Source organism: Sceloporus undulatus, chromosome 4 (assembly GCF_019175285.1).
Source record: "Sceloporus undulatus isolate JIND9_A2432 ecotype Alabama chromosome 4, SceUnd_v1.1, whole genome shotgun sequence".
Taxonomy (NCBI): domain Eukaryota; kingdom Metazoa; phylum Chordata; class Lepidosauria; order Squamata; family Phrynosomatidae; genus Sceloporus; species Sceloporus undulatus.
Window position 1 is genome coordinate 153,526,606 of NC_056525.1, and position 13,530 is coordinate 153,540,135.

The window sequence follows — 13,530 nt, forward strand, 5'->3', positions numbered from 1 at the left end:
TTCCTATATTTTTTTTCCTGGGTATTATGTTATGTTTTGCATTTAATTCGTATAATATTGTTTTGATTTGAATTTGTGTCGAGAGGCTGGGAAAGGGATTATTTATGAACTCTATTTGATTGTAATGTTTATGTTTTTTATTTGCTTGCTACCTTATTTATATTGTTTATTGTTTTTGATGTTTTGTATTGGTTAGGGGATTGGGAAGGGGTTAATTTATATCTTATTGTAATTTTTTGTATCTTTTTTACTGTTGTTAGCCGCCCGGATTTCCCGTGATTGGGCGGGATACAAATAAATCTATATTATATATTTTTATATCTGAGTGTGCATCCCTGCTAGATAGGATGAGCTCTTGTTGCAGAGGAGACAGCAGACCCTCCCAGTCAATCAGAGGAAATATTAGTGAGTTGGGCCCTGCATAAAACGAAGAGGTTTGTGGATGTTAGATTAGTATTAGAATGTTAGATTAGTAAAATCTAAAATCAGTATTTGTAAAATATTGGTTGTAGGTTACTAATCTGAATGCAGCCTTTGCTAATATAGCATTCACTCCAGTTGCCAAATATGAATTACAAAGTTCATTCATTATATTGCTACATAGTTTTCAGAAAAAGAATGTTTTTAAAAAATTAAAAAGTAAATGGAAAAAGTTAGTAATGGAAAAATTCCACAGAAGATTCTATCCTACATCACTGAGAAGAGATATTTATTGTAAGGAACTGCAGATATATGGAAGGCTAACATTTATATATCAATCAGAAATAACAACCAAACCTTTGGTTACCAGTTTTTACTACAGAGCAGTGGTAGTCAAACTTTTTATTCTTGGGATTCCCCTTTATAGCTACATGTGGATGTTCCCCAACATGAAAGCCCTGACGCTGATCCTCTGGGCAAAAGTATTCTCATTCCAGAAGCCTAGTTTATGAGTGAATAGTGCAGGACAGATTGAAATACAATAAAAATAAAAGGATTTTGATTTATGGGGAAATGATGGGTAGTCTGAACTACAGCAGTCCCATGGAAATCAATGGGATTTGTATAAGTGGTAACTAGCAAATTCCTTTCATCCTAATGGGTCTACTACTGGCAAAAATACAGGAATAAAATGAGGAGGAAGAGGAGGACAGAAAGATGACTGACATAACTTTTACATCCAGAAAAGCTTGACTTTAGTAAACTTTATTTTGGACTGTTCTGTGTTTCTGCCAACCTTGGGTTCAGTATAAGTACATCAAAGAGCCATGTAACTTTGGACAGCATTTTATAAAAGCAGGTTGCTTACATGTAATTGGTTCTTTGAGTGGTCACCTGTCAACACACACATATAGGATTCTCTGTGCCTGCACAGACCATCTTTGGCAACTTCGAAGTTTTCTCATCTAACCCCTGAAGTTTCCAAAGATGGTCTGCACAGGGGCCGAGAACCCCATATGTATGAACAACAGAGACCACACAGGGAAAAAAAATAGAAGTTCAGATCAATTTTCTGTATATCTCACCAAAGGATCAGTTTCTACTATTCCTTCAGTGTGTCGAACGTACAGGTACCAATGACATGATATGCAAAAGCCATATTGCAGTGCTTAGACAAAAGAGACAATTGGGCAACAATGGTATACATTATTCCTCAGAAGTAAGTCCAAAGCAGTGAAGGTTATTTCTAAGTATAAATGCCAAGAACTGCATATTATAGATTAAAATCACTACTTTACTGCTTCCATAAGAACATCATTCAGATATGCATCTCTCTCTTCCAGCAGTTTAAAGATGCATTAAATTATATGCTGCTATCTGCATCAAAGCCATCTGTCCTCCATTACCTGCCCAGGCCCCAAATTCCTGAATCAAAGAACCACAAATAGCAATGGCCATGAACCACAAAACTTGCTGAATGCAATATTTTCTTCAGCAGCCTTTCAAACTGCTATGGCCTTTGTTGTATCATTCCATGTCCCTGGAGTCCCAAACATAAAGTTATGCAGCTGAGGCTAAGACTAAATTGTTATGGAATGTTCTGGTAATTCCCCCCCAAGGGTTTCATTAATCATTGTTGACTCAATACAAACTTAGATGCCAATCACAGGGGCTCACCGAGCTCAGTCCCCAGGAACCAGCAGGACTATGTCACAACATGTGGCTTGAAGGTGGGCTAAATACACTTCCTGGAATCACATCATGCATCTTATGTACAACTTTTGAGGCAATCATTCTGCTTTTTGCAATCTAGGGGGCTAAATTCAGTATTATTTCTATCTGGATTGGACCCATTAAAATCAATAGGACCTACCATATATACTCATATACAAGTCAACCTCATGTATATGTCAAAGTAAGGTTTTAGGGTCAAAATCATGGATTTTGATATGACTCATGGATAAGTCGAGAGTAAAACTTAGAGGGCTATAACAAAGGATCTAAGGGGGGGGGACTTCCATGCCTCTTTCTCCTTCCCTGGACCTCTCCCAATCACCCACCACCACTTCCATGGTGCTAGAGGAGAAACCTTTAACATCAGACAAGAAAGGGAGAGAAGGGGATTTAAATGTGGGGATTGGTGGGGAAAGACGGCTTTAATATCAGATTGGGAAGGGAATCACTTATTTCACACCCACACACACACACACTGCTGGCAGCTCTTTCTGAAATCACTGCCGAGGCACATGGAGTGGTGCTTCTTCCAGGACCATTGTAAGCACTATTACTGTAACGACCTGTATATAAGTTGACCCAGGATTTTAGGTCAATTTTTGGGCATACAAGAATTAGCCTATTGCTAACCTCTTTCCAACTTCAGCAGAGACAATGTAAGCTTCTTTCAAGAGGGGAAATGTCCAAATCTGTAGAAAATGTCAGCCATGCAAAACATTAATTCCTTACACCACAATATTTCCAAAATGTTATTGTTTGGGCCAAACTTACATAAATTTTGTTTTGCTGATAACGCTGGAATAGGTTGTGCATTATGGCACCCTCATGGAGGTCTATCAGTGCTGCCATGTCTTCCAGGCCTTCTGTGCTTGTAGCCTGCATAGCTGTTACTTTTTGGTGTGTAATTGATCTCTGTTTGTAAGTATATACCTGGAAAAGAAAAACAAAGTTCTAATAAAAATGGGTGCTCCTTTAAAAATTATATACTGTATTTTACATTTTTGCTATAAAAAGCAATATCATACCGAATTTGATAAACAATATAGTCTCACATTTAAACTATTGAAATATTTAGTGAATTCCTAATTTTATGTTAAAGAGTAGTGCACTGCCTGTACCAAGCAATATCATCACTACATATAATACAACTCTAGATCTTGATAACCCATCTACTTTCTTTGAGGTGTCTTACCATAGAGAAAATTCCAGAAAGGAAGTAGAGACTACAACAGATCCATTAACGTATTTAGTGGCATAACAAAGGAATACAAACAGAGAGGAATATTAAGGGAATATTTCTATAGAACAAGAGTCTTTTACCAGTTAGGCAATACAGATTTTCAATCAAAATGTCTACATTTGCTCAAACCTGACTATCAGTGGCTTAGCCGCCCTGTAAACTTGTGGACTGTTCCTTCCTTTGCTGTTTTTAAATCCAAATTGAATTTCAGATTAATGATTTATATCTTGAATATATTCAATTACTTGTACTACCTATTTTGTTTTATTTTGCATTACGTCTCTGTGTTTTTTCCTTTGTATTTTAATATTGTATTTTAGTATTTTATACTATTGATTAGTATATAAATGTTTTATTCTGCAACTGTTTGTAAAGCACTAAATACATTGATGGTGCTATATAAATAAGCAATGATGATCATCATCATCATAATCCCTGATCCCTCTTGCCTATGGAAGTGCCCACCACAGTACAACAATTAAATTGAAAAGCTTGCTTTGGCCACCCTGTTTGTCAAGTCACTGTTCTGAGGAAACTGTTATCAACTAGTAAGCCAAAGCTAGTAAGCCTAGCTTGGGTCTTGGGAAGTTTTCATGAAAACAACCCCTTTCTGTTATGTTGCCACTACCAGAGCTCCTATTTCTTTCCCCTATTTCTTGCTCTCCTTCCTTGGTTGCCTGAAGTGCCCTTTTCTGGCAGACAGAAGAAGAGAAATGGGAATCTGGGTGTCGCCTTGATTGTACTCACATTCCTTCCAGGGCATAGGGACTAGAGGCTATACTTTGGTAGCGGACTGTAATTATACATTACAAAAAAGGTGCACAGATCTCAGAGAACAAAAACAACAACCACCACCAATAAATTGGGCCACAGAAAAATGGACCATCTAGAGCAAATGTCTGTTCTTTCGGTTTTCTGCCTCAGGGAAGTTTATAAGCAAGTCACAACTGGAATAGGTGCACTTTCTTGACACCGAACATGGCAAGAGAAATTCCTATTAGAATTTTTTTAAAACAGCAAATTATGTTTGTAGTCATCCTAACACCTTAGATATTACGTTTCACAGGCTAATTATACCTTAGGTGAAGAAGTGTTTCTTTGGTTTTAAAACCTGCTGCCTTCCAACTACAGTGTTTGAGTATCATCCACACAGTTATTTGGCAGACTTGGTATGGTATGCCTGATTTAGAATAGTAAAATCAAGGTTTGCTTTTTGGAAATTATATTGTTTTGGAATATTTTCAAGTTGTGGATGGTTGAACACATGGATAAAACATCTATGGATATGGAAGGGTGACTGTATTTTAAAGATATGAATATATGAGTTGCTGTTTTTCAACAGTAAGGCAGTATAATTTGACACTTACTTACTGGCAACCCTTTACATTATAGAAAGTCAACCCTGCGGTAATAGAAGTTTTAACAACTGGAAACATTTTTCAAAATAGTTCTCATTCTTTTTGAAGTATTTAGGAACTTTAGTCTGATTTATGGATTGTGACAACTGGTGAACTAAACTATTCACAAACATTCAACAATTGCTACATTTCATGTTCTTGTAGTGATCTACTAATCCAAAGATTTTACTCAAAATAACATAGGTCTATTGCTCATAAAACAGTAAAATAGTTAAAGGTGTATTTTAACTCTGAATTTAGGGACACAATCAACCACCACACCATAAGCAAATATAAGATAATCCTAACAAATTAATGGTACAATGTGGTTTTCAGAAAGAGGTTGGCAAACAATAAGTAAGTCATTAAACTGATCCTGAACTAGTACCATGACTTGATATAAACCTGTTAAAAAGCCAGAAAATCCACAAATGCAAACACGAGATGAAAAAAGAGGCAGTGGCTGTAGAAATGGATACAACATCCACTAATGAATATGAGAGTGGAGTTCATTTCCATTTCAAACTGCACAAATCCAAGAAATGAAAGAACAGGCTAGAAGTTTAGCTTCAAACATTGCATTGGCATTGCAACTTAGAACATTAATGTTAACTATACAGGAGGGAGAGAAGAAAATTTCATGTACAGTACCAAGTTTTCTGAGAGTCAACATTTGGCTAGCTTTAAATAGCTAAGTGGTTCTTCCAAATGCTGTTGGAATCAGAACTGAAAGAAGACTATAAGCAGATTCCCAAGTGGGTTGAAATAAGAGGCTGTCTTGCTCAAAGGGCTGCTGACATTTTTCTTGCCTAGGCTGAAATCTTGTCTGCTAAGCTATAGTCTTTAGAAAGGTGGTATGGGCCTGCTTTCCTCTCCTGAGCTCACTTTTGAGGAAAGACAGCTGGTACTCAAAAATCCACCCTCTGTTGAGCCTGATGCTTGATCACCTACAATTCTTTCCATATGGGGCAACATTCTTCGGTTGGGGCTGCCCTGGAGAAAAAAGGCAATGGATATCTGGTAGCAGCTGTATTCCACAAGAACAATGAAGATAAGAAACCAAAGAAGATACCTGTGTGTCCCAGACCTTCCAAATATGACCTCAGTTTTTCTGCATGGGAACCTGAGTCAAGTAGCATGGGCGAATAAAAATCAAACTCTTGACCCTCTGAAGAATACAAAGATGCACAGACTAGGTCTTGCATATCTATGGTGTATTATGGTACTTTAGAGTATGTGGGTATCTATATGTTTTGTTGTTATACTAACGTACCCAAAGTTGAAAGTCCTGGAGGTGAGTCTATCCAGGAAGATGGGCCAGGGAGACACAAGCCCACACTGTTAAAACATTTAGTCAGTACCCAGACCACTTAACCTCCTTACTGAAAAATAGTTTTTACTCAATGGGAGGGCCTAATGATCCAATTCTATAACTACACAAGGGAAAAGTATAATACCAAACACCATGGCCTGACTATCTGCAAAGGGAAAGAAAGGACTCCTTCTATTAGCAGAGGCAACTGGAATCTAGCAGAGATTCCCTGCTGGGTAGAGGAATGGAAGAGCCATATTCAGTGCTTCCTCTTTCCTCCTGAAGGCTTGGAACCAAATTGTGCACAGTTTTGTAGTATCCTCAACCTCAGGATCATTGGAGACTGCAAGTAAGGAGAAGAATCGGTAAAGGTTGGAGGAGGACACCATATGCTAGACAGCTACCTGCTGGGGATACTCTAATTGGAGATCATGCATTGAGTAAGGGCCAATGGCCCAGAGGACGCCTTTCCACTCTGTCATTCTATGATTCTATGCAACACTCCTCCAAGCTACATTTTTCAATCTTCCTAATTCTGGATCCAACCCTATGTATTTTTAAAGTCTTTCTACATGTGTGATCTAGAAGGAAGTTTACATATGAGTGGTGGAATGCGAACTACAGTGGTACCCCGGGATACGAATGCGCCGGGTTACGAATTTTTCGGGATACGAAAAAATCCCATAGGGATTTATTGCTTCGGCTTACGAAGGTTTCTTCGGGTTACGAAAAAACCGCGGCGCTATTTTCCGCCACCGGAGGGCAGCAGAGAGCTATTTTTTCCATTAGCGCCTATGGGAATTCGGCTTACGAAGGTATTTCGGGTTACGAAATTAACCGCGGAACGAATTAATTTCGTAACCCGGGGTACCACTGTACTGTATTATGTCTGTCGCACATCTCACAAAGACACAGGGTGTCATAGTTTAGCAGCTAATTTCCTTAAACTAAAGTTACAATCCAGACTTATCCAAGGGGGAACCCTACTGCAATCAATGGGATTTACTTATGACTACACGTGTATGAATCATCACCAGAAAGGGACAGACAGTCAGTGGAGTGTTTGCAAAAAAGAAGTTGTGCGGTCCTGACAGCCAGCCCCAGTTAACAATCTGACTGCAATTCTTTGGACCAGCTGGAGTTTCTGAGCACTCTTCAAAGACAGCTCTGCACAGGGCACATTACAGTAATCCAAATGGCATGTAACTAAGGCATGCGTCACTATGGCCAAGTCTGGCAACTCAAAGAATGGACACAACAGGTGCACAAGCCTTAACTGTGCAAATGAACTCTTGGCTACCACTGAGGCCTGAGCTTCCAGGATCAGGTCTGAACCCAGAAGCATAACCAAGCTGCAGATCTGCATTTTCAGAGAGTGTAACTCCACCAAGCAAAGGCTGAATCCCTATGCTGGATCCCTTGTCTGGATTAAGTTTCAATTTGTTTGCCAGTCCACTATTGATGACAGGCACTGGTTTAAAAGCAATACAGCTTCCACGAATTGAGGTGGACAGGAGTAACAGAGTTGGGCATAATCCACATACTGACAGCACTGGAACCCAAAACTCCAGACAACCCCTCACAGCAGTTTCATGTATATGTTAAATACCATGGGAGACAGAATTGAGTTCTAAAATATGCCTGAGGCCAACAGAAGCCCCCAGTACTACCTTCTGGGTTTGCCTCTCCAGGAATAAAGTCACTGTAAAACAGTGCCTCCAAGCCTCACCCCAGCAAAATGGCCCAGAAGGATACCATGGGTGATGATACTGAAAGCCATGGAGAAGTCCACCAGAACTAACAGGGGTACACTCTTCCTGTCTAGTTCTTACAGTCAGTTAAAACTATCACTGAAATCAGACCAAAATGGATCTAGGTAATGTACAGTATTACATCTAGAAATCCCTGGAGCTGGGAGCTCTAACACACACACCATGCTAGCTCTCATCTCTCCAAGAATCCTGTCTATATCGTTGGGTTGCACAAATGGAAAAGTATGCACAGTCACTGGAGAAACAGGAGCCAAAGTTATATCCACCAGATGTGTATCAATTATAGCATCCAAGTCAGAGCAGTTTTATCTGCAAAGTGGCGGACATGTTGTTCACTCAGGTCTCATCTGCTGCGGCACAGAGCACCCCAGAGGACAATGCTGAGAGTAATACACACACAGACTCATCCAACCAGGTCTCTGTGATGCACGCTAGGTCAGCACACTCCTCCAAGATCAAGTTCTGAATGGCAGCAGTTTTACCATTTTTTTTTACTCATTATGTCTTCCAAAGTCACCCAAGCAGACTGGTTCTAGTTTTGTTATGCTGACACATCAGTGGCCGACTCAGGAAGAGAACAAACACATACCTGCTCATGTGTGTGGAGCATTCATCTTGGAAGTGTAAGGTAGGAACTATGAGATGATGGCCCCCTATTCTACCAAAGGATATACTGAAATTTCATTTCATGTGGAGGAACTGCAGTTTTATGTGAGCTTCCAGCATGTGTACATCCTTCACAAGTACAGTGGGCTCTTGGTATCCACTGGGGTTTGTTTCCAGAACCCCCCGTGGATACCAAAATTCATAAATGCTCAAGTCCCATTAAAATGTAGTAGTAAAATGGTGTCCCTTATATAAAATGGGAGAAAATCAGATTTGCTTTTGGAATATATATACTCTGTGTGTGTGTGTGTATATATATATATTAACCTTTATATATAGAGCGCTGTAAATTTACACAGCGCTGTACATACAATCTTTTTAATTAGACGGTTCCCTGCCCTCAGGCTTACAATCTAAAAAGACATGACATAAAAGGAAAAGGGAAACGTGGTGGGGCTAGTAGGCTAATACATATAAAGTACATAGCAATACAGGAAATGGTTCGATAAAACAGGCATCAAAAGAACATCATATATATACTGTGGATGGTTGAATCTGTGGATAAAAGGTCCGTGGATTCAAAGGACAGACTGTAGGCAAGTTTTCATAAGTCTGGTAGCGGCACACCATGCAAATCCAGTCCTCCCTCTCCCAGTTCTTCTCTGGTTCCTACTTCCAGTTCTCACATTAATGACCATTCATTCCTTCATTTTAATGTTCATCAGATTTTTCTAATTAGGCACACAGTGGGTGGCAGGAACGAGTGAACACCAACAGGCGCAGCTGTGCAGAACTTTCATCTGAATAGCTGGAGAGGCTAAGTAGAAAACTGGGCTCTTGCCCCTGAGAAGGCAGCCACATAAAACCAATTAGTTTATACTGTGCCAGAGTGCTCTTAGGGTTCTTCCTTGTGTTCTATGTATGCTACATCCAGATGGTGCACCTCAATTGGATAATTACTTTGCTGTCAACATGAAGTACTATTTCCCAATAAAAGAAGGTCTTCAAACTAGCCAATAAAACATTTTCTGCTCCTCCTTTTTATTAATGTTTTTATATTAATAAAGTATATAATAATCCATTGCAGGAATTCAACATTCCTCATAATCCCATGTAATTTATGGGTTTATGGGGAACTTTACTGAATTGGAGATACACACACATATACACAATTTCAAACTGCCTCTTATTTTTCTTTAAAGTGTGAATCTTCCCTAATCTTCCAGCTTGTATTCTCTTTTGATTAGGAGAACCTCACCAATGCTACAGATAGGTTAGCAAAACCTACCTGAAAATGTATCAGAAAGCCTATTTTCTGAAGACAGAGTTCTTTCTGAACTCTCAGATTATATGGAAGCATGTGGTGCAAGATCTGCAAATTACAGTACTGAGGAGGATGCCATTTTCATACCTTGATTACATTACCTTTTTACAGGTTCCTTGGGAATGAAGAAACCCATTAGCCTCTCGACGTCATTTGCTGTTTTATTTTCTCATCTTACTAATGGCCGTTTTGCTTCCGGCAGTCTATAAAGAACATGGCAAAAACCTTGCAGAGTCATGGGTACTGCCAGAGACAAAAGGCTCTGTGTATGCAAAAGGTGTGTGCTTAAGCAATTAAATCATGTTGCTATGCCCCCATAATGCTCTTTAAGGATACTCATTACCAGGTCTAGCTGGTAGAGAATTTTATGTCAAATGAAATAAGCCAGTGAATAGTTCTATTAAAATGCAACAGAACACAACCTGTCTTTCTTAGTAATCTTTGCTATTAAGGCCTGGTTCTTGCTGTGACAGACTCTGCCTCACTTCAGACAGGAGGCAGAACATGATACAACTGAGTACTCTTCTAATACAAATATACACATACACACTATACATAGCACACACACAACACACACAGAGCTACATACAGAAAAACAATATGTTAAGGAAGAGGGTTCTAATCTAACCATGGACCTTACCTCACTGCCCCTGGCGACGTGATGGGTGTGTGACGAAAGGGAACAGTTCCTGAAAATTGTTTCCTGTGGGACAGATCAGGAATGCAATGGGAACATCCGCCGGCGGCGGCATTCCAGCATACAGTAAAATTGATGATAGCACCCATTCTGTTCTCATCCCGTTCCCTTTCACCATCACGTCCTCGAGGGCAGTGCTGTAAGGTGTCATGTCTATGAGAGCAAGCTTCATTGTGGAAGGATTTTCCTATGGGAAAGAACACACAGGATGCATCTACACCGTAAAAATAATCCAGTTTGATACCACTTTAACTGCTGTGGTTCCATCTTACAGAATCCTGGGATATGTAGTTTTGTGAGGCAACAGCACTCTTGGGACAGGGAAGGCTAAAAACCTAGTAAAACTACAAAATCCAGAATTCCATAAGATGGAGCTACAGCACTCAGTGGTGTCAAACTGCACTATTTCTACACTGTAGATACACCCATAGTCAAATGAACATACATCTCTAGGCTGCAATGGTATAGGTCAGGCACAGAAGAACCACTTCAGTGACAAGTAGAATTTAAGCCTAAAACCTGTGTTTTGTTTTTTAGGGGGGGGGGTTGTTGTTATTTTATGTCAAGAAGTACTTTTCCCCAGAAAATGAAGACCAGAAAGTAAAACAGCAATTCCTGCCTAATGTCCTCATTTTTGTAAGTCAGTGTAGAAGGCCATAAACATTTCGAGACATTGCTTTATTTTACGGAGATGTATCAGCCACAATAATTTCAAACTAAAAGGTTGCCCAGCCCATAGAGTCTGTCTTATAGATTGTTCTTGTGTGCTTTCAAGTGAGTTCTAACTTATGGTGACCCTATAGTGAACCTGTTACTGGGCTTTCTGGACCTGAGAGTGAGTCTCTCTTGTTTCAGTCATGCTGCATTGAATCATCTCAACCACATCCAATTGGTGGCATATCAACTAAGTACATTGCCAGGATCAGCTGGAGCTACTATATACTGTATATGCTCGTGTATAAGTCAACCTCATGTATAAATCAAGGGCAGGTTTTGGGGGCAAAACTGTGGATTTTGATATGACCCATGGATAAGTTGACGGTCAAACACACGGGCATGTAACAAAGGATTGGGGGGGGGACCACCACTTCGCTCCCTCCTTTTTCCTCTCTGGTCACAGTCTGGGCATGCAAAATGTGGACACAAACCTCCAGTTTCTCACCCTTTCCCTCAACTTTTCCCAAGGCTCATGGTCTGCAAAAAAGGGAGGGACACAGACCTCCAATTTCCCACCCTTCCCTACACCTTCCCCCAAGGCTGCTGTCTTACAAAAAAAGGGGGACACAGACCTCCAATTTTCCTCCTTTCCCCACAACTTTCCCCAAGGCTGATGGCTTGCAAAAATGGGGAAACAGACCTCTGAATATAAAATGAGTTTTGCTTAAGTAAGGTGATTTCAGTGAACTGAAGTTAGTGTCAGCTGGATCATGGTCTCTGCTACAAAATTACATCGCAGTATGTATTGTACATATGGAATAAATCCAGTGTGCTGTAATGAAAATGGTGTATAACTTAAAAAGACTTGAAAAGGACTTTTGGGGCTTGGTAAAAGATTTGTGAGATGCATTTTATTGCATTGCATTATTCATTTGATACTGGTTCTACTGCATTTCAAATCCTTTACAATTTAACAGTGTAGTTTTGATCACACTTTATGACTATTTTATGGCAGTGTGGACTCCTAAGGACGCATCTGGAATAAGAGAGAAAGGGGAAGAACTGCTTGCTAGTATGGAGATGCCAATATAAATTTATACGTGGCCACAATCCTGCATGAAGTTTGGTACAATGAAGGCACTGAAATAAATTAGTTACTGGGTTGTAGGCTATAGGAAGAAGCAGAGTTCTCATCTGCTGGCACAAAACAAAAAGCAAGGAGATTATGTTTCTTAAGCTTCTCTAGTCCCAATTAAAAACTCTTTTAAAAAACAAAGGAAATTATGTCAGACAGGAAACTGATTAATTAACTGGAACATTACTAAAAAAAACACAGCATCTGAATGTTTTTAAATAGGCCGGTAAGGGCGCGGGGCCGCTTGGAATCGCGGCGACTGCTACGGTGCCAAGAAGCCTCATCCTCCTCCTGGCTTGGGAGGAAGCCTAGGCCTGCTCCCAGGCCGGGAAGGAGGCGGAGGCTGCTACTCATCGCGGCGATCGCCGCGGTGGGAAGCGTCCTCCTCCTCCTCCCGGTCTGGGAGGAAGCCTCGGCCGGCTCCCAGGCAGGGAAAGAGGCAGGGGCTGCTCCTCATCGCGGCGATTGCCGTGGTGGGAAGCGACATCCTCCTCCTCCCTGGCCTCGTGGAGGCCTTGGAGGACCCCGCGACCGGAGCTCCGATCGCGGAGCCGCCTCCAAGGCCTCGCTGGGGCCCGGGAGGGAGCGTCTCCGCGGCTGGAGCTCCAACTGCGGAGAGCCCTCCCAGGCCTCAGCAAGGCGTTGGAGCCGCCGCGGGGGCTGAGGTGGCCGTGGTGGGCGGGGCCGTCCTGGTTTGGGCGCCAAACCAGACCGGGACCGGGATGGCACCGCCCAAACCGCCCCCCGGCAGGATATGGCAACCCTAAATATAAGGAACATAAGCATTACTATCAATATAAGTATCCATATAAGGGAAAATCTATTTGTGTATACTTTGCATATCATAAAACAAGAAGCATGGATGTTGCTGTTTTCCTAAGAAAGGGCTCTTGGGGACAATGATAGATACATCTGCGAGTTCAAGCTGCAAGTTTAATCTACAAGGATGGTTACAAACCTATTCAGGTACACTAATTAAGCAGGCAAACCATCTATCAAAGGTATACAGTCCAAACTTTGGTGTACGAATTAGCAAAACACATGGAAGATTATATGTTATCAGCTGCAATGACGCTGTTAAGTGCTTTTAAAAGATTCTATTTCTTTCTTTCTTCCAGGTATTTCTATACAACCTTTTTGAAATGGACACAGGCAAGGTCCAATTAAAAATAAGTAAAACCAAAAAAGTAACCCAGTCAAATTGTAATAAAATACTGAAAACAACATTAAAAACTG

General features: G+C 40.6%; 1 protein-coding gene across 1 annotated transcript in view; it reads right to left on the reverse strand.

The window, feature by feature from the left end:
* Positions 1–13,530, reverse strand: part of MYO10 (myosin X) — a 198,364-nt gene that overhangs the window by 115,534 nt on the left and 69,300 nt on the right. Inside the window, exon 3 of the mRNA XM_042464399.1 lies at positions 2,926–3,084. Coding sequence (XP_042320333.1) covers positions 2,926–3,084 — 159 coding nt within the window. The remainder of the gene's footprint in view (positions 1–2,925; positions 3,085–13,530) is intronic.